This window comes from Lagenorhynchus albirostris, chromosome 5 (assembly GCF_949774975.1).
Source record: "Lagenorhynchus albirostris chromosome 5, mLagAlb1.1, whole genome shotgun sequence".
Classification (NCBI taxonomy): domain Eukaryota; kingdom Metazoa; phylum Chordata; class Mammalia; order Artiodactyla; family Delphinidae; genus Lagenorhynchus; species Lagenorhynchus albirostris.
In genome coordinates, this window is record NC_083099.1 from 31,999,808 (window position 1) to 32,023,124 (window position 23,317).

At 53.5% G+C, this 23,317-nt stretch overlaps 1 protein-coding gene across 1 annotated transcript in view; it reads left to right on the forward strand.

Annotated features, from left to right (window-relative positions):
* Positions 1-23,317, forward strand: part of SLCO2A1 (solute carrier organic anion transporter family member 2A1) — an 80,117-nt gene that overhangs the window by 46,697 nt on the left and 10,103 nt on the right. The window contains exons 4-11 of the mRNA XM_060149816.1: positions 11,480-11,707; positions 12,475-12,573; positions 14,458-14,594; positions 16,418-16,496; positions 17,017-17,181; positions 18,214-18,403; positions 19,999-20,164; positions 22,479-22,642. Coding sequence (XP_060005799.1) covers positions 11,480-11,707; positions 12,475-12,573; positions 14,458-14,594; positions 16,418-16,496; positions 17,017-17,181; positions 18,214-18,403; positions 19,999-20,164; positions 22,479-22,642 — 1,228 coding nt within the window. The remainder of the gene's footprint in view (positions 1-11,479; positions 11,708-12,474; positions 12,574-14,457; positions 14,595-16,417; positions 16,497-17,016; positions 17,182-18,213; positions 18,404-19,998; positions 20,165-22,478; positions 22,643-23,317) is intronic.

The window sequence follows — 23,317 nt, forward strand, 5'->3', positions numbered from 1 at the left end:
GTGGAGGTGGGGACGGACGAGGGGGCAGCAGGGCCGCTGTTAGGGTGGAGGTGCCTAGGGAGGTGGGGGGAGCATGGGTGTGCTGGGGGCGGAGAGTGGGTGGACGGTCGAGCGGGAGGTGCATGGCCCTGCCAGCTGGATCTGTTTAACCTGAAAAGGGGGGGAAAGCAGCAGGGGGGGCGAGTCACAAAACACATGGGTATTATCAAGTCAACTGAGAAGGAAACAGCCCTGAACGGATGAGCACAGCTAAGCTAACGAGACCTGATGTGGAACACATTTTCAACACACAGTATAGGAAAGAAGAGAAACGTGTGTGGAGAAATGACAGAAGACACCAGGCTGCTGTGTTGCGTGTCAGGGGAAGGCCGGGGAAGGAGCTGGGGCCGCGGAGAACGGGCATCTCCAAGGCATGGCCACAGCGGCTGACCTGAGAGCGTTTGCCTGTCAGGCTCTCTTAACGTTTGTCTTGTGGGAGAGTCACGACCCACCCTGGCTGGCCTGGAGGCGGGATCCCTTGTTCTGGGTCTCCAGCCCTGGCCCCAGGAGAGACCTGGGGGTGACTCACCCTCCCCTGGAGGCTTGTTCCTCACTTCCCTTGCTCAGGGGTGAGGCTGGGGGCTGCAGGCCTGCTCCATGTCTGGTGAGGAGAGGAGGGGCGCCTAGGGGCCAGGCTGCGTCCTGCATCCTGCTCCTCTGGGGAGAGCGGCGTCCCAGGGACCCCTGGTGGACTGTGTGTCTTGGGCCCACCCAAGGCAGCAGGGAGGGTCTCCTGGGGAGAGTCATCAGCCAGGGTGGAAAAGGAAGGCTGGTTACTATTCCAGTGGCTATGGTTGCCCCAGGAAAACAGTCAGGGAGTCGGGGATAGCCCCACAGAAGCAGGGTGTCAGCCCCTGTCCCCTGGGGCACTGTGGTTTGAAGAGACCATTGATGCCTCCTGCCTGAGGCCTTGGGCCCCCAAGGACCCCCAGAGGACACAGGGAGCAGCTTCTGCTCTTCTTGCCACACTCGTGGCTGCTGTGCCCAGACACCTCCTGTGGCCCAAAGGCTTGACTAGGGAACCAGCAGGCACATTCGGGCAGCGAGCGACCCACACCATGAGGCAGGAAACCAGCAGAAGCAGTTTCTTTCTCTCAGGAACAAAAGGACTTTTGAGGATTCAGAGCTTGGATTGGCCACCGTCACGGGATGTAAGGCTCAGAGAGCTAAAGGGGGAGACGGCAAAGAGAAGTCAGGTATTTGGAGGCGGGGAGGTCATGGAAGTGGAGCCCCGTGTTGGGATTCGTGGCCCTGTAGAAGAGGCCAGAGAGCTGTCTGCACCCGTGAGGGTGCAGCGGGAAGTCAGCAGTCTGGCTCTCACCAGGGCCCCACCAGGCTGGCACCCCGATTTTGGACTTCCTGCCTCCAGAACTATGAGAAATAATTCCGCTGTGTGTAAGCCTCCCAGGCTATGATTCTTTGGTACAGCAGCTGCAGCTGACTCCAGAAGATTCAGTCCCTTTGGCTGGAGCCCCTCCTCGTAGCCTGGGATCTCATCTTGAATTTTCAGCCTTTGGACTGTCTTATTTGCCATTGCCACCGGCTTCACACCATTCATGTCCTTCACAAATCTGTCAGCTGCTCTCAGCTGTCCCCAGGTCCGGGACAGCAGTGCTGCGTGGTGTCTCCCAGGTCACACTGGCCCATCCACGCCTGCATTGGGCACGCCTTGAGCAGTTCTCCCTCGAGGACTCAGCCACGTGTCCACCTCTGGTCTGGATATCTGTCAGGATATCATGACAGGCTTTGTCAGAAGGCTTCCTCCACTCAAGTAACACCGTATTCTGGCTTCCTGCCAGTCTGGGAGCCCCATTAACAAAGGAAATGAGCTTGGCTTGGCAGGACTGACTCTTGATGAACTCATGTTGGCTCAGCTAATCCCCTTTTTTTTATTTCCCCCTTCAAATTGCTCCTCATTAGGCTGTTAATAAATCTGTGAACAATGAGTTCTGCTTCACTCCCAACTGGGGGTGCACATTCTGTTTGAATAGTAAAATTAAATGGCTCTGAGCTGCCATCCTGTTGCCTCGGGTGTGTCTTGCTTCCCTCCTATCCACTAAGAAACAGTGTTGATGATGAGCTGAGCTGGGTGATGCCTCTTTCCGAGGCCTGGTGGCAGTTCCTCAGGGGTGGGCGCGTGTGCGGGGAGGGGGGTAGGGTGGGGCTGAGGCAAGCCCCTTGCCAGCAGCGTGGTGCCCAGCCTGTCACACAGCGCACAGTGGACCTGCCCTCTCATGCCCAGCTCACTGGTCACATGGCCTCCTCAATACAAGTAGGCATTTCCCCAAGGCCCCTCTAGTGCCAGGGTGGCGGTGCGGAAGGGGCGTCCAGCCTCAGTCTCAGTCTCGGAAAGTCAGTCTTGAGAGCAGAGCAGGGGATCCCTCTTCTTCCACTCACCTAAGCTCACTCTTTTCCTGCATGGATGTGAATCCTTGCAAGCAACCCACTTGCCCTCAACCCCTCTATTACATCCATCCGTTGCTAGTGACCAGCGCTGATCTTACTTGTCTCTAAGTTTCTGGATCCAGTGCCCAAGTCCTTAAAAACCTGGGCCATAATGCCTGTCTCCAGGGTTCTGCCATCTCCCTCATCTGTTTAAATCACTATATCCCAGGTTATGACATTGTTATTCATTTCCATCTGAATAAGAATGTTACAAGGTAGGTATGATTATCTGTATCTGTTTTGGAGATGAAGAGACTAAGATTCTGAGAGTTCCCTGACCGGTAAGCAGTGGAACCAAGATTTGAACCCGGTCTGTCTGACTTCAAAATATGAATTCCTTGCACTGCTCCACCAGCTGTCAACCCCCAGCTAGTGCAGAAGGATATGCTCTCCTAGTTTCCCAAAATAAAAGTCAGAACGCACGTGCGCATAGAAATCATTTTCTAAGTGGAGGCTTAGTCTAGTTGGAAGAGAACACATGTTATCACAGGGGCACGATGGACTGACAAGGCTTTGTGAACTCCATGGGGACCCAATCACTTCTGATATGCAAACAGGTCACTTTATAAATGACTTTGAGATCTCAATCATGGGTAAGTTCGGGACAGCCTGTTCCAGGCCTGCCGGTGGGCGTGGCCAGGGTTTCGGGAAGAACTGTTGAATGGCCGAATTTGGGAGGATGAGGAAATAGGTCTTTCAGAGTGGAACATTCTGAATGAGCTTCCAGGAGTTTGCTGAGAGCTCGAGGCTTGGCATTTTCGCCACGCTTCCAGAATACTCTCTGGAAACACCGCTGCCTTTCTCTATTGTTCTCTATGGGTCGCTTCTGAGGTTTGGGCCTTGCTAACCTCCTCCTCATTTGGCCCTACTCACTCGCAAACGGCGCCCCCTTCCGAGCAGGGAGGTAATGGGTGGCTCTCAAGGTGCTGCCCTCTTGTTTCCTGGCACAATTCTCTCTTTCCTCTACCAGGCAAGAAGCACTACTCAAAGGAAAGCCCACTCGCCACAGCCTTCCTATGTTGCTCAGCCCTTCTAGGGTCCTCTCTTGGCCCCAGCGCTGGATCTTTGTGCAGAGACCTCTTATTAGACCCTTGACAGCCCGCTGGCCTCAGCCTGGCCGCACCTGGAACGTGTGTCCTTGAACAATGGAGAGGCCAGGCCTTAGTCTGCCCAGCTCCACCCATCTCCGTGGGTCCCATTCCAGGGAGGTAGCCCTTCCTGCCACCGCGTCCCCACTTTGCAAACCCACGGAGGGGTTCAGAAATTAGAGCTGAAATTCTGCGTATGTAAATTGTGGGATGAGTCAGAGGGTTGCCTGGCGTGCATCTGGGCTGGTGGGGGGTAGCTGGAGGAGGGGAGAGGTCCCGAATTGTTTCTAGTTAGCCCTGTGAAAACTGGCACGGCTAGACCTCTGGTGTCTTGTGGGAAGAAGAATGTGCTCTGACAAACTTGAGCCTTCCAGAAGTGGGCCTCAGGGAAGATGAGAAACAGACTGACAGCCAGTTCAAACATACCCCCTCCCTCCCTTACCCAGGCCCCTCAAGGCGGAGGCGGGTGGCCCCCGAGTCTGTGGTAGCTGGAAGAAGCAGGCGTTTCTCTGACCATATCACAGGATCTGATGGTGGGCAGGTGGGAGAAGGAGGGTGGTGAGCTTCTCTAAGTCCAAGGAGAGGACTGGGCGCGGGGCCTTTGCTGGAACGCCTGAGGAGCGGGGAGAGGTTGCTCTCTCCTTCACGTGGCCCGAGCTCTTCTGCTCCAGGGAGGAGAGGGGTGGGGTGGGCTGCAGAAAGCTGAGCCCCACAGTTCTGCCAGTGGGTCCTGATACAGGTCTTCTCACTCCATCACTGTCTTCTTTTTATTTTTTATTTTTTTTGCGGTACGCGGGCCCCTCACTGTTGTGGCCTCTCCCGTTGCGGAGCACAGGCTCCGGACGCGCAGGCTCAGCGGCCATGGCTCACGGGCCCAGCCGCTCCGCGGCACGTGGGATCCTCCCGGACCGGGGCACGAACCCACGTCCCTGAATCGGCAGGCGGACTCTCAACCACTGCGCCACCAGGGAAGCCCTGTCTTCTTCCTTTTAAGAGAAGAGCCTAACATTCTAAACTCTAGAAGACTCTGTCTTCACCAGAGTGAGCTGGCCACGGCCATCACCGCAGGGAGGCCCAGGCGTGAGTTCCTGGAAAGCTCAGACCTTGTCTCTGACAAACACCTTCACCACAACACAACACGTCAGGGAGCAGCGGGTCCTCCCCACCGCCGTACCCCGCCTCCAGGACGGAGAGCAAGCCGCTGCTTCCCAGGTGGAGGAACTGATCTTTCCCTTTCGCTTGTGTCACAGCATGGTCTGGGGTGGATTTGGCCCCATTTAGGGCAGGCATAAGGAAAAGAGAGTTTGTTGGGAGATCTTGAATCAATTTGGAATGTAGAATAGCCCAAGAGGATCTCAGTAGACTTGGATTTAATTTGGGGCCAATTGATTATCTTTTAAAGTACACATTTAAAAAAATTTATTTATTTTAATTAATTTATTTTTGGCCGCGTTGGGTCTTCGTTGCTGCACGCGGGCTTTCTCTAGTTGTGGCGAGTGGGGAGCTAGTCTTCATTGTGGCACGTGGGCTTCTCACTATGGTGGCTTCTCTTGTTGGAGAGCAAGGGCTCTAGGCGTGCAGGCTTCAGCAGTTGTGGCACACGGGCTCAGTAGTTGTGGCTCGCAGGCTCTAGAGCACAGGCTCAGTAGTTGTGGCACGTGGGCTTAGTAGTTGTGGCTCGTGGGCTCTAGAGCGCAGGCTCAGTAGTTTTGGCACACGGGCTTAGTTGCTCTGCGGCATGTGAGATCTTCCCGGACCAGGGCTCGAACCTGTGTCTCCAGCATTGGCAGGCGGATTCTTAACCACTGTGCCACCAGGGAAGTCCCCAAATACACATTTTTAATAAAGGCAGTTAGTTTCTGACATGTAATCTGACGTTCTACAAGTTAATGATAACAGTTAAAAGATCCCCAGAGAATTTTGCCTCCTGGACACTTCATTAGGTGAAATTTCATGAGGATTTTTGTGGCATTGGTGCACCGTGCAACATGCCATGTAAAGACTTAATAAGCCAGTCAACATTTTTACAATCTTTGATGACCGCTAAATGGCACACAAAAAATAATTTTGCCAGCAACAATGTTCTAATAAATGTGACTTTAGTAAAATAATAAGAATCAGCAAAATCAAGAACTAGAACTCTGAAAAGAAACACTTATTCTCTGGCCCTTTGTTTCTGAGGCTCCTGCTTCCGTACAGCCAGCCTGGCCTTGTGTATCTGACACACCCGCTGTGGGCTGAGCATCCCCGTGCTCGCAGCCGTGGAGTAGATCAGCACTCCCTACGTGCCTCTCAGGCAACACGCAGCCTCACCTATTTTACCACTGAAGTAGCTCTTGGCTGGGTCAGTTCTGCTCTTTACACATGGGCCTTAGAAAACTGGTCAATCCCTCCAGTGTGTTAGCTGTACTGCCCCCCCTCCTGATCGTCACCCTCTGGGCTCTCCTTAGGATGTAATCCAGGCCCCTTTGCGGGACACAGCAGCCCTCCAGGAGCAGCTGGGCCTCGCCCCGGTGGTGTTTGCATACCGACCCCGCTGAACCTCTGAGCTCTCCCCTCCTCAGCACTGCTCTTCTGTCTCTTGCTGATTCTTCTCAGCTCAGAGGCTATTGTCTCTGGGAATCCTTCCCAAACTCTCTCCCCAACAGCACTGGGTTTGGTGCCTCCCCACGTGCTCTCTGGTACGCTGTGGATACCAGGCTGTATTTTTTATTGTGGTACAATATATATAACATAAAATTTGCTATTTAAACATGTTCAATTCAGGGCATTAAGTACTTTCACACTGTTGTACAGCCATTGTCACCATCCATCTTCAGAGCTTTTTCATCTTTCCCAATGGAAACTGTGCCCCTTAAACACTAACTCCCTCTTCCCCCTTCCCCCAGCCCCTGCCTGGCAACCACCATTCTGCTTTCTGTCTCTATGAATTTGTCTATTCTAGGTTCCTCATATAAATGGAATCATGCAATGGTTGTACTTTTGTGTCTGACTTGTTTCTGTTAGCATAATATCTTCAAGGTTCATTCATTTTGTATGTAGCATGTGTATTAAGCCTTCCTTTTTAAGGCTCAGTAATATTCCATTGCATGTGTATATCACATTATGTTTAACCATTCATCTGATGGACATTTGGGTTGTTTCCACCTTTTGGCTATTGTGAATGATCTGGCTATGAACACCAGTGTACAAATATCTGTTCAAGTCCCGGCTTTGAATTCTTTTGGGTAAATACCCAGGAGTGTACATGCTGGATAATATGGTAGTTCTATGTTTAATTTTTTTTGAAGAGCTTCCATACTGTTTTCCACAGTGGCTGCACTATTTTACATTCTTACCAGCAATGCACAAGGGTTCTAATTTCTCTACATCTTACCCAACACTTGTTTTCTGTTTTTTGAAGGGTATGAAATGGTATCTCACTGTGGTTTTGATTTGACCAATATTTTGGCAACATTGCGGTTGCTTCTTTGATGATGTGTGTAGCACAGCAGACAGAAGGCTTTGGAAGGTGTGTCCAGGTGTCTTTCCAGGTCTTAGCATCCCAGCTTTTCCCTGTGAGGCAGGCATCGTCCATGGGAGCTGACGGGCCTGGGTGTGGTCCTTCGGTGGCTGCCCTGGGAGCAGGGGCCAATTCTTTGCACCTCTTTCCCAGTGTGGTCATTTGCCTTTGGGGGATTTTTACTCCACCCTTGCACTTAAGGGAGACCTGGCCCTGCCACCCCATAGCCCACAAGACAACATGTGACAGGGAGCTGCTGTCACACCTAGACAGAGACAGGCAGCTCAGCCAAACACATTTGCAAGTGACAGCAGCCCACGGTTTTAGGGAACTCCAAACTGTGCTCATTTCCTCATACAAAATCTACTCGAAATTTGTTTGAATCTTCTGAAAAGAAATGCCCATTTGAGAACTTGCCCATTTGAGCAGCTTTTTAATTTACGAGCCCTTTTGATGTGTGTCACCTCAGTCAAAGTTGGCGGAGCGAGGTGAGCAGGGTGAGTGGCCAACAGTTTGAGTGACCACACAGCTGCACCTGGCCAGTTGGTAGCACGGGTCAGAGGGTGGCCAGGGCCAGGCAACCAGCTCTGCCCTCATTCCTGAACCTGCCCATATGGTCTTGAGAAGGGTAGTGGGGTCTTTTTCTAAAGACTAGCACAGCCCACAGCGTGTAAACGCTCACCCGCTGGGGCGTCCGTGTGGCTGCCGCACTGAGGGCACGGAGTGTGCTGTGAGCCTGGCCCTCCGGCTACCGCCCACCCTCTGCAGTGCATGGCCCCTTCCCCAGAATCCTCTGAGGTCTCTCAAAGTCAAGGTCACTGACGTGAGGAGTCAGATCCAGGACTAGAACCCAGGTCCCAGGCTCCCAGTCCAGCCGCTCCAACATCTATGGGCCTTGCCAGCCCACAGCCACCTGGGCCTCCCCCTGGGGATGGGCGTGAGTCTGCCAGTACCACAGCCCCGTCTCTGAGTGTTGGACATGGGGCAGTGTTGGTGGGAGGGTTCCTGAGTGTGGTGAGGAGTGGCTCTTTCTCAGCAGGAACATTTCACAGCTTTGTGCTTTCAGACTAAAGTGACGATCCTGAGAATCAGGCCCTTGCAGCATCACTGAGGCACACCAGCCTTCCTACAAAGGGGCAGGCACAGCCATCAGCCATGCTGACTAACCAGCGGGTCCGACTTTTCATGCCTGCTCCCCTTTCTGGAACCATAGCCTTCTAGCACTTTAATGACCCATAGGGACTGTCCCTATCCGGCCATCTTATGGTCTCTGCCTAAAGGGAAACTGAGGCTCAGAGAGGTTCAGAAACTTGCTGAAGATCACACGGCTACCTGGGGCTAAAACCAATTTTTCTTTCTTTAAAAAAAAAAACCTCTATTGAGATATGATTGACATGTAAAAAGCTGTACATAGTAATGTATAAAACTTAATGAATTTGAGGATGAATATACCCATGAAACCGTCACCACCATCAAAGCCACAGACATATCCATCACGTCCCAAAGTTTCCTCCTGCCCCGTTATTACTGTTGTGTGTGTGTGTGTGTTAAGAACACTTAAGTTCTACCCTCTTAATAAATTTTGAGTATACAGTGCAGTATTGTTATCTAGAGGCGCTATGCTGTCTAGTAGATCTCCAGAACTTATCTGACATAACTGAAACCTTATACCCTTGACCATCACCTCCCCATTTACCCCTCCCCCAAGCCCCTGGCGATCACCATTCTACTCTCTGCTTCTTTGTGTTTGACTGTTTTAGATTCCACATATAAGTGAGATCATACAGTATTTGTCTTTCTGTGTCTGGCTTATTTCACCAAAGCCAATTTCTTGACTCTTTATACCATGTGTTTGTTTCGTCTCTTTGTCTCGGATTTCAGCAAAACTCCCAGCAGCCAGCCCCTTTCCAGGATACCTCTACCTGGGAGGAAGTTCCCAGCCGCTTACAGAGGTCAGAGGGCTCATGTGTTTGAATGTAACTAGAGATGGGTAGAGGAATCTCCCCAGGCCTGGCTCCTCCATCCCTGAAAAATGTGTGTCGTGTCATTTCAAAACTGCCATTTCAGATTTGATTTCATTCAGGACTTTGAGTCAGGCACATATGGGTTCAAATACCAGCTCTGCCCCAGATCAGCCACTTATGTGGGCCAATAACCCCTGTGAACAGGACAAAATGTACGTCACAGCCTTGGCAGTGTCTGCCTGTGCAGTAAATAGAAGCTTAAAAATTCTGGCGCTGGAACTTGGATCTCTACAGTAAAGCGTGTAAGTCAGAGAAAGGCCCAATACACAAGCAAGGAGAGGCGTCAGGGAAGGTGGGGTGGGCAGAGAAACTCAGCCCTAGCGTGATGGGCCTGACTTTTGCAGGCCTAGGGCAATGCCTGTGGAACAAAGAAATAAGAAGTGGGAGAGACATTGTTACAATTTGGCTATATATTTTTATGAAAAAAATATTTTTAATTTAAAAGCTTTCACTGTTGCTTTATTTCAAAAGTATCTTGTGTTCATTATAGAAAAATTAGAAAGTACACTGAGGCTAGCACACACACACACAAAGATCATCACAATCCCATCACCCTGAGAGAACCATGGTCTTCCAGAGTTTTTCTCTGCATATTCCATTAGGCCGCATACATTTTATAAATTACGGATCATATTCTTCTCCAAACTACTAGTTTTTGTTTGTTTGTTTGTTTTGCGGTACGCGGGCCTCTCACTGTTGTGGCCTCTCCCGTTGCGGAGCACAGGCTCCGGACGCGCAGGCTCAGCGGCCATGGCTCACAGGCCCAGCCGCCCCGCAGCATGTGGGATCTTCCCAGACCGGGGCACGAACCCGCGTCCCCTGCATCGGCAGGCGGACTCTCTACCACTGTGCCACCAGGGAAGCCCTACGAGTTATTTTTTGACTCTACAAGATGTTACAGCTGTCTCTGCATGTCAGTAAGGCTACCTCCCCACTCTGATTCTAAGAGGCGCCTCCTATTTACCCATGTGGTTAGACCACTCTCTATCCAAACCCTGAATTGAAAGGTGGGACAGCGGGTGTGGAGTGGGAGGGTGAAGGTACAGAGGGACACTTCCAAATGTCTGGGGCTGGCCGTTGGCCTGGGTGCACACAGCTCCCCTGCACACGGCTGGTGTCAGGTCTGGATGACCTCGACCAGACAGGCGTCTTGGCCCCCTTTGCCAAGGGGCCCCCTGATCGATGGGGGAGCCCCCTAGGCCAGTGGTTTTTAAACATGTCCTACATAGGCACTAGTATAGAGGACAGGAGATGCTGGGGCCAGGATGGACAAGCATGTGTGTCTGCGGGAGGTGAGGGGACGATAGGAGGGCAGATCCCTCCCCAGCCCCACCGTCCAGGGTAGCCCTGAGCTCAACAGCACTGGGCAGAGTCCAGTGTGATGGACAGATCCCGTCCACGGCCCTCACTTTTCCTCTCTGTGGGACTCTGAGGCCCACCCAGCTCAGAGCTCTGCCACCTCTGGGAGGGCCACAAATGAGAGTGAAACAGAACTCCAAGGAGAGGGATCCGTGATGTTAGCAGTTTCCATTGGCTTCTACAAGGCTGGAAGAGAAGGTATCTCACGGAAAGGAGCCCTCAGGAGCCGTCAGGCCTCGGAAAGCGACAGTGCTCTTTGTTTAGTGTGAGCCAAATTGGAAACAGTGGCATGGGAGGGGCAGTCCAGCCTGGCCAGGTCCCCAAAGCCATAGGCACTGGTGCCCACAGGCCACACTGTGGCCTCTGGGGCCCTCACAGTAGGTGCAGCCTAGCTCCTGTGGGTGCAGCCTCGCCCCCCATCTGTAACAGGGGTGTTTAAACCAGAGGGTCTCAAAGTCCCTTCAGCTTCCCAGGTTCTTGATCCTTGGGAGCTGCCAGGTTGGGTAAGCACGTTCAATGCCTTTGACAACAGGGCTCTTTAGCGTGACCCAATGCCGGGTTCATCTAGGAGTGAGGGCTCTGGGGGTCATGACCCCCGGCGAGCATCCCAGGCTGGGGGTGACACCATCTTCTGTGGGACAGAATGACCTCTGTCCTGCTAAAGTGAACCACACCTTGGGGGCCCGAGCCTGAGGCTGCGCACAGGGACGCTGAAGGCCGACAAGCCTGGGTGTTGACCTTGGCTCCCTCTTTCCCAGGGAGGAAGGTACTGATCCCTCCATGCCCAGCCCCCCACCTGTACCCAGAGAGGAGAAGGAATGGACCCCCGGGAGACGAGGATGGCTCTCACACCCGACAAGGGCTGCGCCGCCTCAGGGCAGGGAGCCCACCCTCTCCCCTCCTCTCACGTTTGTTTCTGGAGCCGCTCCCAGAAGGCCTGGGAGAAAGTCCGGGTCTGGAGGCCAGCTGACGCGGCCAGGACTCCGGGGCGGGGGTGACCGGCGCCCGCTGTCTCGTTGCAGGGAACAGCAGCCGTCTGCAGACTGAGCTCTGTCAGAAACACTGGCAGGGCCTGCCCCCCAGCAGGTGCCACAGCAGCACCCAGGACTCCCGGAAGGAGACCAGCAGCATGTGGGGTCTGATGGTGGTGGCCCAGCTGCTGGCAGGCATCGGCACGGTGCCCATCCAGCCGTTCGGGATCTCCTATGTGGACGACTTCTCGGAGCCCAACAACTCGCCCCTGTACATCTGTGAGTCGGGCTTGAAGAGGGCTGCGGGATGGGGGCGGGTCCTGACGTGGCCCAGCCAATGCGTGCAGAGGTCTGGGGATCTGACACACCTGGTTTGAGTCCCAGCCCAGGCCCCAGCTCCTCACCAGCAGGATGGGGCCCACAGTCTCTGTGCACTGGGGACGTGGGAGTACCTGAGGTGATGTATGTGAGCCCTTGGTCCCAGGGCAGGCACCGGGCAGCTCCTCGACCAGCAGTAGCTACTGCGTCTGTCACCTCTGGGCACAGGCTGGGCACACGTGTTCTCTGAGCCATCCACTTAGGGAGAAGTTTGGCCTCAAAGAAGCATATGCAAAGCAGATAGCACATGACCATCTGACTGACCAAATCCTTCCCTTAGAACAAGCCACACTGAGCATCCTCAGGGCCCACAGCCCAGACCAGACAGACCACACGCACAGGCTCTGTGGCCCACAAGCTCCCCCAGGGCTGCCACTGCCACACCATACCTGCAAGGAGATTTGCCCAGCAACACGCACCTGGGCCAGCATCTGCAAATGCCGAGGAGGCCGCTTCTCTCCCGGCAAGCGGATCTCTCTGGCATCTGGCTGGAGGAGAAACAACTTCGGTTCCGCACATCTCAGGATCTTGAGTGCCTGTGGTAAATGCCACAGGTGTGGACCCGTCAGGCCAGGGGACAGATGGGGCGATGTCTCAGGAAGCCCTCAGCAAGGGAAAGAGCCCGAGGCTGCCACCCTCTCAGCCTCCTTTCCTCCTCCCCTTTCCAGCCATCTTATTTGCCATCTCTGTATTCGGACCGGCTTTCGGGTACCTGCTGGGCTCGGTCATGCTGCAGATCTTTGTGGACTACGGCAGAGTGGACACAGGTGAGTGTGTGCCAGGACCACGACCCCCAGCCAGTCAGGACAAGGATGAAGCTTGAACTTTAAATGCTCACGGCCCCCTCGCCACCCACTCCCTCCCTCCCTCCTGTAGTCAGCGGACAGGTGGGCCTCCTCTCTCCAGCGGGTGGGGGTGGGCAAGGGGGATGCGCTGCTGAAGAAAACACACTTTCTGCCCTAAGAAAGCACACTTTCTGCAGCGGGAAACCTTGAGACCTAGGGCAGGGCCTCAGGTGTTGCCACCACAGCTGCCTGTCTTGGTGGTGGTATTAAAAAGAGCTCTATGATTCTTTGATTCTAAAATGGTTTTGATTGCTTAAAAAAATATTGGTAAGAGCTCTTTTGGGGAAAAGAAGAAGCACTACATAGAGTACACACATGGATTATGACTCCCATCCAGAGGGGTGTAATATCGTGTTTAACCATGTGGGCACAGGTAGTAGAGAGCCTGTGTCTAATCCTGGTTCCACCTCCTCTACTGGCTGAGTGATCTTGGGCAAGTATCTTCATCCTTTCTGTGCCTCAGTTTCCTCATCTGTAAAAAGGGGCTAATGATAGGGAAATAGAGATGTTGCAGTGTTTAGAACATGCCTGATATATATTGAGGTTGACAGGAGTGAGCTCTTTAAAAAGTGATCTGGATGAAGCCACTGTGTATCTTAGGATGAGAAAGTACAGTCCATAGACAGGAGCACACGTACTGAGTTAACCGTTCAGGGAGCCGACCCCAGGATGGACCCTGCAAGGGCATATGGTTATTGTGAGGTTGCCTTACACACCCCAGCCCCCCACAAGGCAGGGAAGGCTGGCAGTGTAACAGAGGGACAGACAAAGTGCTTGATGAGGTGATGAGGGAAGGCCTCCCAGGGAGGTGAGGTCTGCATCCCATGTGGGTGGAATTACACAGGTGGTGATGGGAGAGGCCTTCCCAGTGGAGGAAACCATCCGGGCAGAGCCAAGGGGGGCAATGCGTGGGGCGTGTGTGGGTGATATGTAAGTTCCCACAGGCCAGATGTGGCTGGAAGGCAGGTCCAAGCCAGACCTTCAGGAATAACACCCCCCCCCACCCCCCAGTGCCCAGCACCCAGATCAGAACCTGCCTGTCTCACAAAGAATGTGGGCAGGCCTTAACCCAGTCATGCTGCCAGAGCCCATAGACTCCTGTCCCTGGGACTGTCTGACCACAAGGTCATCTGCTCAGGGTCATCCACCGGTACTTCAAATGAAAGGGCAAAGCTAGCAGAGCTGTCTGCTCAGGGTCAAGCCAGCTTTGCCCTTCACTGGCACTTCCTCAGTTGGGTCCCAAAGAGACTAGCAACTGAGCTCCCAGGCCACCAGGGACAGTGCCCAGGACAGTGCTGGGCTGAGGGCTGTTCTGCTATCTTCTCCCTCCTTCCATGCCCATGTAGTTTCTTTACAGAGAGAAACACAGTGGCAGACCCTTAGACGTGGATGGGAGACTACAAAGAAGAAAGCATCGCCTTCAGCGGCCTGGTAGCCTACTCTGTTGGTGGTTGTTTTTTTGAGCATCTAAGGATTATGAGGCCTCCTTTCTTAGGGATCAATAAAGTTGGGAGGCAGTAGCATCCAGTGATTAAGAGTGCAGGTTTGGAAACCACGAATACATGCATGGGTTTGAAAATTGACCAGTGAAATGGCGCTTGCAGGCCAAAGTTAACCTCACTGATCCTCCCAGTGGCCTCCGTTCTCTGAGAAGACCAGAGTGGCCTGGAGAGAGAACGCCGACTGGACGAAGATGCTAGCTCACAGCTTACCTCTTCTGCATCATGGGAAGAAAGTTCCCCCGATCAGTAAGGTGAGATCATGCATTCATCCAACAAACACTTGTGTCCTTTGTTTTCTCTTCAGCTGCAGTTAACTTGAGCCCCGGAGACCCCCGATGGATAGGAGCCTGGTGGCTGGGCCTGCTCATTTCCTCAGCCTGCCTGGTTGTTACCTCTTTCCCCTTTTTTTTCTTTCCTCGAGCAATGCCCAGAGGAATGGAGGTAAGCTTCTACACACAATTCTACCTATTATAAGAGTTTCATAATAGTAGGTAGAGGTAGAAAATAAACAGAGCTGAGAAGTTGCAGCAGGTTAAGTAAATTCTGGGTGAAATCTAAACAAGTTTCATGATACAGGACTTCTGAGAAACTTTGAGAGGTGAGAGTGCTTGTGAATTTCCAAAAGATGGTATCTCATCAGTGTTCCCTTACTGTGTTAGCATCTCACAGATTAGGAGGGCTCCAGGGAATGTAGTTTGGGGAAACACTGAGTTCATCTAAAGTGGGATAAAGAATTAAGAGCCAATAAAAGCTGCATATGTGACCTGGAGCAGTTGACTTTTGCATGTGATAGGGCCGGTCATGTCTAATCCTAAAGGACTGAGTAAGAAGGGGATTCCTAGTGCTGCAGAGCGTGAGGGTGGGCTGTGAGTAGAGCATACTTTGAGCCGACTGCCCTGCCCTGCATCTTCCAGTCATATCTGTTGGGGAAAGGAATCAGGGAAGGATGAGAATGGAAAACAGCAGGGAGAAGTCTGGGTGGGGGCCTTGCCCTTAGACTGAAGGGTCTAAAACTTGTTCTGATCCCATGAAATTCTGAGTGAATGGTGCCCACTCAGGTGACAGCATGGCAACTGGGTCAAGGTTGAGGTTGGAGAGTTGGGAAGGAATGAAGGCTGGAGATCTGATGAGGCCAGTGCAGAGATGGGGGATGCAGCTGAGGACCGAGGCCATGGCTGCCGGACAGATGAGGCAAGGGCAGGGGTAGATGTCCTCGGAGGGGGTGCCGAGAAGGACTCAGCAGTGAGCTGAGAGGGGCAAAAATTTGTGCCGAGGTTCAGAGCCAGAGGCAGAGCTGGACGTCTGGCAATGAGGTGTGTGAGATCTAGGCCCAGCTTGGAGGAGGGGTGAGGGGAGAGGGGCCTCCACTTGTCTTGAGGAAGAATTTCAGAGGTTGGCAGCACATCGGGGTGGTTTTGCGGGGAGGCAAATCTGAATCCAGCTCTGCTACTTGTCAACTAGCTGAGGGATCCTAGGCAAGTTTCCTTGCTCCTAAGTCTCCTCTGCTTTAAAATACTGGAGATAGAGTCCCTATCTTGGGAGGAGGTTGTGAGGAATGGGAGGTAGCACGCAGAGCGCTGGGTGTGGTGCCCACCGTGGAGAAAGCACTAAACGAATGGGAGCTCCTAGGCCTGCTGATGAGTCCCCTGGGGGATCCTAATGGTGTCAGAGCTCAGGGGCCTTGCGTCTGTGTGGTGGTTCAGAGCTGGGGGCCTCAGGCTGCAGCTAACAAGTTCAGAAGCGGAAGGCGAGTTCACTGAGGAGGTCTGCACAGAAAGTGCAGGCTGAGAGCCAGGTCAGAGCCTTGAACAGTGCCCAGGTTTGGGCCCAGAAGAAAGAAGGGACTCCATAGAGGAGACTGAAAGAGAGAGCTGGAAAACAGAGGTCATTCTAGACCAGAGCGTCCCAGAAGCCCGCAGCCCCTGGAATCTGAGGACAGGGAAGAAGTGTAGCCATGACAGACAGACGAGGGATGAGATCCACTCAGATGCCTTTTGGCATCAGCCAGCAGTTAGATACGAAATAATATGCCCAGGTATGAAATAACATCTTGGGAGGCCCTGGCATGGCTGCGTTCTGGTCGGTGGCCAAGCACCGGGCTCACCGACACAGGTGGTGATGGCTTTGGACGCCCTCCCACACACACCCGGGGTGGCTGACCACTGCCCAGCCCTGAGCCACTAAGACCAGAGGGATCAAGGGCCCAGGGAAGGTGGCTGCAGGGAACCTGGGTCATTAACCCTCACCCCCTTCGCTGCCTTCAGAGGACTCCCACCATAGCAGATGAGGCAAGGAAGATGGAAGAGGCCAAGTCAAGAAGCTCCCTGGTGGATTTCATTAAACGTAACTGAGTGACCCGGCAGCCCTGGGAGGGCTGGCTTGGGGTGGGGGCGGTCCGGGGTAGCCCAGCCCATGTGGTATTAGGTGTGGTGAGGGGCACTAAAAGCAGGCGGTCTAAAATTGGACAACCCCTCACGAGGGGCTCTGCCAGGGGCCCTGGTGACTGCTACTGTGCAGATAGGAGGAGACCCAAACTCAGATAGAGGTAGCCCCACCCACACCGCCTGGCCCACGTTCTCCTCTCCCCTCCCTTCCCATGGATGCAGCCATCATGTACAATCACCCTCCGCCTGACTTCTTCCAGGCCTGTCCTCCTTTCATTCAGCCCATGAGCATGTTGAGTGGAGTCCGAGTGGCTGTGTGCCCCCAACAGGCCACTGAACAGCTCAGGGCCTGGATTCTGCCCTGAGGAAGAGAGAGGAGCTGCCTGGAGGGGGGCCGGGGGGAGGAAGGGCAGTGGCCAGTGTCGCGGACCCTGTGACCGCTGCCCGGAGGCCCGGCCCTGACGGCAGCCTGTTGGCAGGGTTCCCCCGCATCTTCCTGAGCCTCCTGATGAGCCCGCTCTTCATGCTGGTGGTCCTGGCCCAGTGCACCTTCTCCTCCGTCATTGCCGGCCTCTCCACCTTCCTCAACAAGTTCCTGGAGAAGCAGTACGGCGCCTCCGCGGCCTATGCCAACTTCCTCATCGGTGAGTCCCCCGGGTGCCGCCGCAGCTGGGCCCTCCCGCCACCCACCCAGGGCTGGGAACCCCCAGACCGGACACAGGCAGGAGCCAGAGGGTTCTTGCCCGAGAGAAAGAATTTTAAGGACATTCTTCCAGGTTGGCAGTCTAGCCCGTTCCTGGCAGATTTCTTAGGCCCTTATCATTCCAGACAGGAGTGGGCGGAGGCTGGGGGATGACTTCCACCCTGTCAGAGGGGCTGAAAGCCTGACTGCCTCCCAAAGGCCCTGACATCATCAGGGGCGACAAAGGAAAGAGAGAGGATTGAACTGGGGGCTGGGCAAGATGCCTCTGGGTTTTTTCCTTCTTCTCCAATGACTTGAAGACATTCACCTGGATAAGGAGTATGGGGCCCAGTGATTCTCCATCCCCACTGCACTTTAGGCTCCCATGGAGAGCTTTAAGACATACGGACGCCCAGGCCCCACCCTCGATCAATGAAAGCAGAATGTCCAGCATCCAGCATCGGTGTTTTTTGCAGCTGAGGGTGAGAAGCACTGATGTGGTCCCACCAAGTACCCAAGGGAGTTATGGGGCCCAATTCACAGGTGAGCTTGACCATGTGGAAGTGGCAAGGTGGTCAGGGCGTGACCCCTGACCTCCTGTGTGGCTCTTGGCTGTGACTTCACGCCTCTAGCCTTTGGCCTCTGACTAGCACATCAGGCAGGGGGCGCCACCAGTGCCTTGCTAACCCCATGTGATCACAGTTCAAGGACGGGCCAGGTAATGAAAGGCGCTTAATAAGTGCACATTCAACCCACATCCCTCTGGCTGCAAGGGCCCCACTTCTTTCTTTATTCTTGGCACAGGCAGGGCAGTCTGCCATGTCAAGATAACTCTGCAGTAAATGCTCAATTAATGTCGTTTATTACTATTGCAATTAATCATATTGAATGTCGCTTCAGGAAGCCATGCCCCCTTCTCTGTGGTCCAGCTCAGTGTGCGGCCCACACACACTGCGAGGCCTGTGCACCCAGACCAGCTTCTCTCCGTCTGTAGGTGCTGTGAACCTCCCTGCTGCGGCCTTGGGGATGCTGTTTGGAGGAATCCTCATGAAGCGTTTTGTTTTCTCTCTGCAAACCATTCCCCGCGTGGCTGCCACCATCATCACCATCTCCATGATCCTCTGTGCCCCTCTGTTCTTCATGGGCTGCTCCACACCAGTCGTGGCAGAGGTCAACCCCCGCAGGTAGTGGGAATGAGGCCGGGGCCAGAGCCTGTCTGTGGCTGCCACACGTCTTCCTTTCTGCTTCTTCAACTATCCTCTCTCCTTTTCCCTTGTTGATCTAATCTCTTACGTGGCAACTGAGAAAATCAGATCTTGAGTAGTGTGCTCAATTATGAGAGGAAATCAGAGGGTCCTAGTGGGGCACCAGCAATCAGGTTAGGGTTCGGTTTTTTAAGAAGCACCAAAAACTAATTAGTTTGGTTTCAGGATGAATCTGTAGTGCTGTGAGCCTGAGAAACCAGGAACTGTCTACCTTTAGCATCCACTCTGTACCGGCTAAAATTACAGAGTCTTATTGAGCTGCCAGAGAAAGATGAGAGACGGAGACCTGCAAAGGTCTGAGAAAGAGCAAGGAAGGTGATGGCAGACTTGAAAAATTAGGGCAGGTGAGGAAGAGGGCAGGTAAAGCATACCTGTCGGTTTGCATAAAGCAACATGGTTTTAAGTTCTAAGTCTGGCTTCATGTTCAGGAAGGGCTTTGAGGCCCATGAGGGAGTGTGCTGAGCAAGGAGCCGTTACTTTTTTCCTGGGAGCCACCTTGCAACAGCTCTTCTTTAAGATTTTGCCCGGTGAGGTTGCAATACTTGGAGATGCCATACTTTTCAGCCTTGGTGTTTTCTCTTTCTCTTTGAAAGAAACTCTCCTGTCTCTGGTGGGTATGAGGGAAGGGAGTATCACTCAGGATGGGACCCCCCCCACCCACCGGTTTGTCCTGGTCTTCTGGCTGTGGATTGAGAGAGACCAGGAAGGCTTTCACTGGGAGTTTAGCACGGGGCTTTGTCATCAGACCAGGTCCTAGTTCTGGCACTGTTCTTTACTGGTTGGGGAAAGTTACTTAACTTATCTAATCTTCAGGTTCCTCATCCACAAAAGGAGCACCACTCATACTGCGATGGCTGGCACGCACGAAAAGCCCTCGGGCACAGTGCCTGGAGCATGAGAGATGCCCATTAACTAGGATTAGTGTAATTATTTTAGCAAAGCTCTGAACCCTGGTTTATCAGCCCCAATCCCGACCCTCCCCTAAGAAGATCAGGAATATCAGATACGGTAAGATTGGTGAGATCAGCCAGTGAAATCCCTTGGTTGAAGCTCAGGGGAATGGAGCAACCTGGGTGATGGCTACATAGACCCAGAGACGGGAGCCATCTAGACCCTGGATTGCCTCAAGGGGCCTCAGCCCGAGCTCAGACGAAAGAGAAGGGAAGGGAAATTATTGCCTGTGACTCTCCCATAGCATCTGCCATCTCTCTCACCAGAGTCCTGACTGGTTGGCTGTCTCGACCCCTTCCGAAGTGGGGGATTTGCCAACCAAGCATTTCCAACGACTAGTAGTTTGGGATCCTACTAGCAGAAGAAGTAGAGGTGCCACGAGCACTGGCCAAATTCACTGTTGGCTCCAATAGACATAATTCAGATCCCTGGGTGGCGCTGGCCCAAGACAAACAGAGACGTACAGGCACACTAACCAGGCGGGGAACTCACGCTGGGCTGGAGTGGAGAGGTTTTCCTTTGGTCTTGCTTTGTTTGATTCCCATTTCCTGTTTTGCTGGCAGCACATCAAGTTCTATACATCCACAGCCTCCCGCCTGCCGCAGGGACTGCTCGTGCCCAGATTCCATCTTCCACCCGGTCTGTGGAGACAATGGGGTTGAGTACCTCTCCCCTTGCCATGCTGGCTGCAGTGAAATCAACGTCAGCTCTATAGTCTCCAAGCAACCGGTAAGGGCCGGAGGGGCCCCGGGCCACTGCCGAGTGTGTGCCCCTGCAGCTTGCTCCTCCACTTGGGATGGGCAGGGCTCCACCCCACTCATTCCCAGCATCCTGGCCTCTGGGCCACACCCACCCTCTCTCCACCTCCCCTTCCCTAGGGTCATGACCAGATGTCTACAGCCTAAAGTCAATTAAAGATTGGCCGATGTCCAACAAATTCACATTCCTGAGGCCTAACAATGCTCAGCGCAGAAACAAGCCAGAGCATTCCTTCAGTTGAGGACTGCCAGTCTCACCCTGAAGGATCCTGATGGGCCTGTCTGCGTCCTGGCAGTGTTGCAAGGCCACATGGACTGGCCCACATAAATCGAGGGCAGAGGGCCTCTGTGATGTGGACCTGGAAGCTTAGAGCCAGAAGTGGTGATAGAGGTCATTTGGTTCAATCCCTCTCGACACTCACCTATGGCCACACAACTGGCTTGAAGTCTGCAGCTATTTAGGAGCAGATCTGAGACTAGAACTCAGGGTGCTGCCTCAGCCTGGGGCATGTCTGTGCAAGGCCAGGTATCTCCCGGCCACAGCCTCCCACTCAGGTAGCCCACACTCACCAGGCTAACTGGGTGAGGTCCTGGCCAGCCCTCAGAGCACTACGGCTCCCAGCCTCCCAGGACCAGACAGCAGCAAACCAAGTCCAGTCGTTTGTGCGGTTATTCAGCAAATACTTAGTAAACACCAGACACAGCCACCGGTGCTAAGTATTCAGGGGGGAACCCATCAGCCCAGGTCCCTGCCCTCATGAGTTTGTATTCTACCAAATAAATGCACAAGGGAGTTTTAGAAAGTAACCCATGCCATGAAGAGACTTAATGGGACAGAGAATGCCTGGGGGCCTCCCTGAGGAGGTGACATGAGAACTGAACCACCAGAAGAAGAAAACACTATGAAGACCTGGGAGTGAAATGAACAGAATGAACGCAGCTGCAAGTCCCCAGGGCATGAATGAGCTGGCACAGGAGAAAAGGGAGAAGGCCAGGGCTGCCACGGAGTGAGGAGAAGAGTCATACCCAGCTCAGCCAGGGAGCCGGCAGGGGTCAGGTTAGGATTTGGATGTTCTTTTTCCTAAGAGCACTGGGAAGTCTGTGCAGTTCCCCTGAGGATGCCCTAAGGAGAGGATGCATCTTATTCCTTTAAGCCTGTGTGGAGGGCACAGGCAAGGCTAGACCCATTTACCATCCTCCCCTGAGAGGACAGGACAAGGCTGCTTCCACAGCCAGCTCTGCGGACAGAGGAGCGTGGTTCTCAGGCAGCAGGAGGACAAAGAACTTGGACAAGATGCTCTCTCAGTTGCCTTCTAGTTGGAGGAGCCTGTGGTGGCTTCTGTGGTTTTCTTATCTTTATTTACTTACCTCTGACTCATCTATTTCCAGAAATAATCTTGACAGGTTTCCAGTAACAGCACAAGCACATCAAGACCAAAATCCATTAGCATAACATCAAGAAAAAATAGCAAATTATAAGGAAAAGTATCTATGTTTAAAAAAATCCAGACTGAAGGAGGTAGCAGCAACACTGTATATAACTTAATTATGAGCTTCCTAGCAGCCAAAGTAAAAAGGGTACATAGTTCCAATGCCTGGTAGAAGGAAGCATACCAGTTCATTAGTTCTAATCTTGCCCCTATAACTGCTTTGACACTTACAGTAATTGGACCATAGGCTGGTCTATCAGACAATGTGAGAGAAAAGGTGAAGGCCACCTGACAGGCAGTGGCCACCAAGGAGAGCTATACAACAGTGTTGAGCCGTATGGATTCGCAGACTTGAGACAGAGATCTTTGCAGACAGGAAAAATTTCTCTCAGGCAGAAAGTACAGTAGATTCCTCTGGGTTCCCACTGCTATCTCCCCCTATTTTTATCTTCCTTTAATGTCCCTGCAGTAAACACACAAACAGCAAAAACAGCAACCCACAAAACCACTGCTGCTCCAGAGGAGGGCCCTCCCAGGCCCCAGTCCCCACTGGGTGGGCAGTGCCTGGCAGTGGAATCCTACATATCCTGATGCGGGTGTAACTGCGGGAAGAGCCCAGCCCACGCTGGACAACTGGTTTTGGTGAAGATGGTTTCTGTTGCCCAAATAGTGGTCAGAGGCAGTATCCATGGGGCACCTGAAACCCCCACCTTGTCTCCCGTCCAACCTCTGCATCCAGCATCACCAGCTCCCCAGGGAGGGCAGAGGAGCGAGAGCTGGAGCAGGCATTTAAAAGTATGTGGAGTCGAAATAATGACAGCAGGTTTCCCCCGTTCCCCTCCCTCTCCTTCCAAGACCTACTCGAACTGCAGCTGCGTGAGAGGAGGATCCGCTTCAGCAAAGACGGGCCCGTGCCCCATCCCCTGCGCCCACTTCCTGCTCCCGGCCATCTTCCTCATCTCCTTTGTGGCGCTCATAGCCTGCATCTCCCACAACCCTCTCTACATGATGGTGCTGCGGTGAGTGTGCCTCTCCTTCCCCACGCTTCCCTCACTTCGTGCCCAGCTGCCCCCTTCTCAGCTCTCCTGCCTTTCGTGCCCCTCAGTGTCCTTGGACGTTCTTGGGGTGATACAGGGAGATAATGCTGGTGCGCCAGTGGCAGGGGCTTCTGTGCCGGGCTTGTTGGGAGTCCCTCGCTGCAGCCTCACTCCGTGTCTCACGGGGTCCCTGTGCCTCCATCCCGCACAGGGAGGGCAGAGCCTGACGGCTGAGCCACGTGACCAAGCCAGGCTGCCTGACTGCACGCCTGTAGACTCATTTATCTTCAAGTCCTAAAAGAACTGAGAGGGTGGAGGAGAATTCAGTTGGATACATAAAATCGGGGAAGGAAAATGAGGAAAGTTCCAGAGACAGAATGAGGGCCACGGAAAGGATGGAAATGAGAAAAGCGCAGTGTGCTAGGAGCCAGGTCAGAAGGGAGGGGCCGGCCAGGTGGGAGGGGAGGACAGAGGTATCCTGTTACAGCAGCACTGAGGTGCCCCTGAGGTGTGGACAGGGAATGACCTCCCTTCACCTCACCCTCGGCGAAGGAGAAAATAAGGTTTCAACCAAGTGGGCATAATTCACCCCCTGCCTGCCTCCCTCGTGTCCTCATCCGTCTGGCAAGCAGAGAGGGAAAAACACAGGATCTGGAA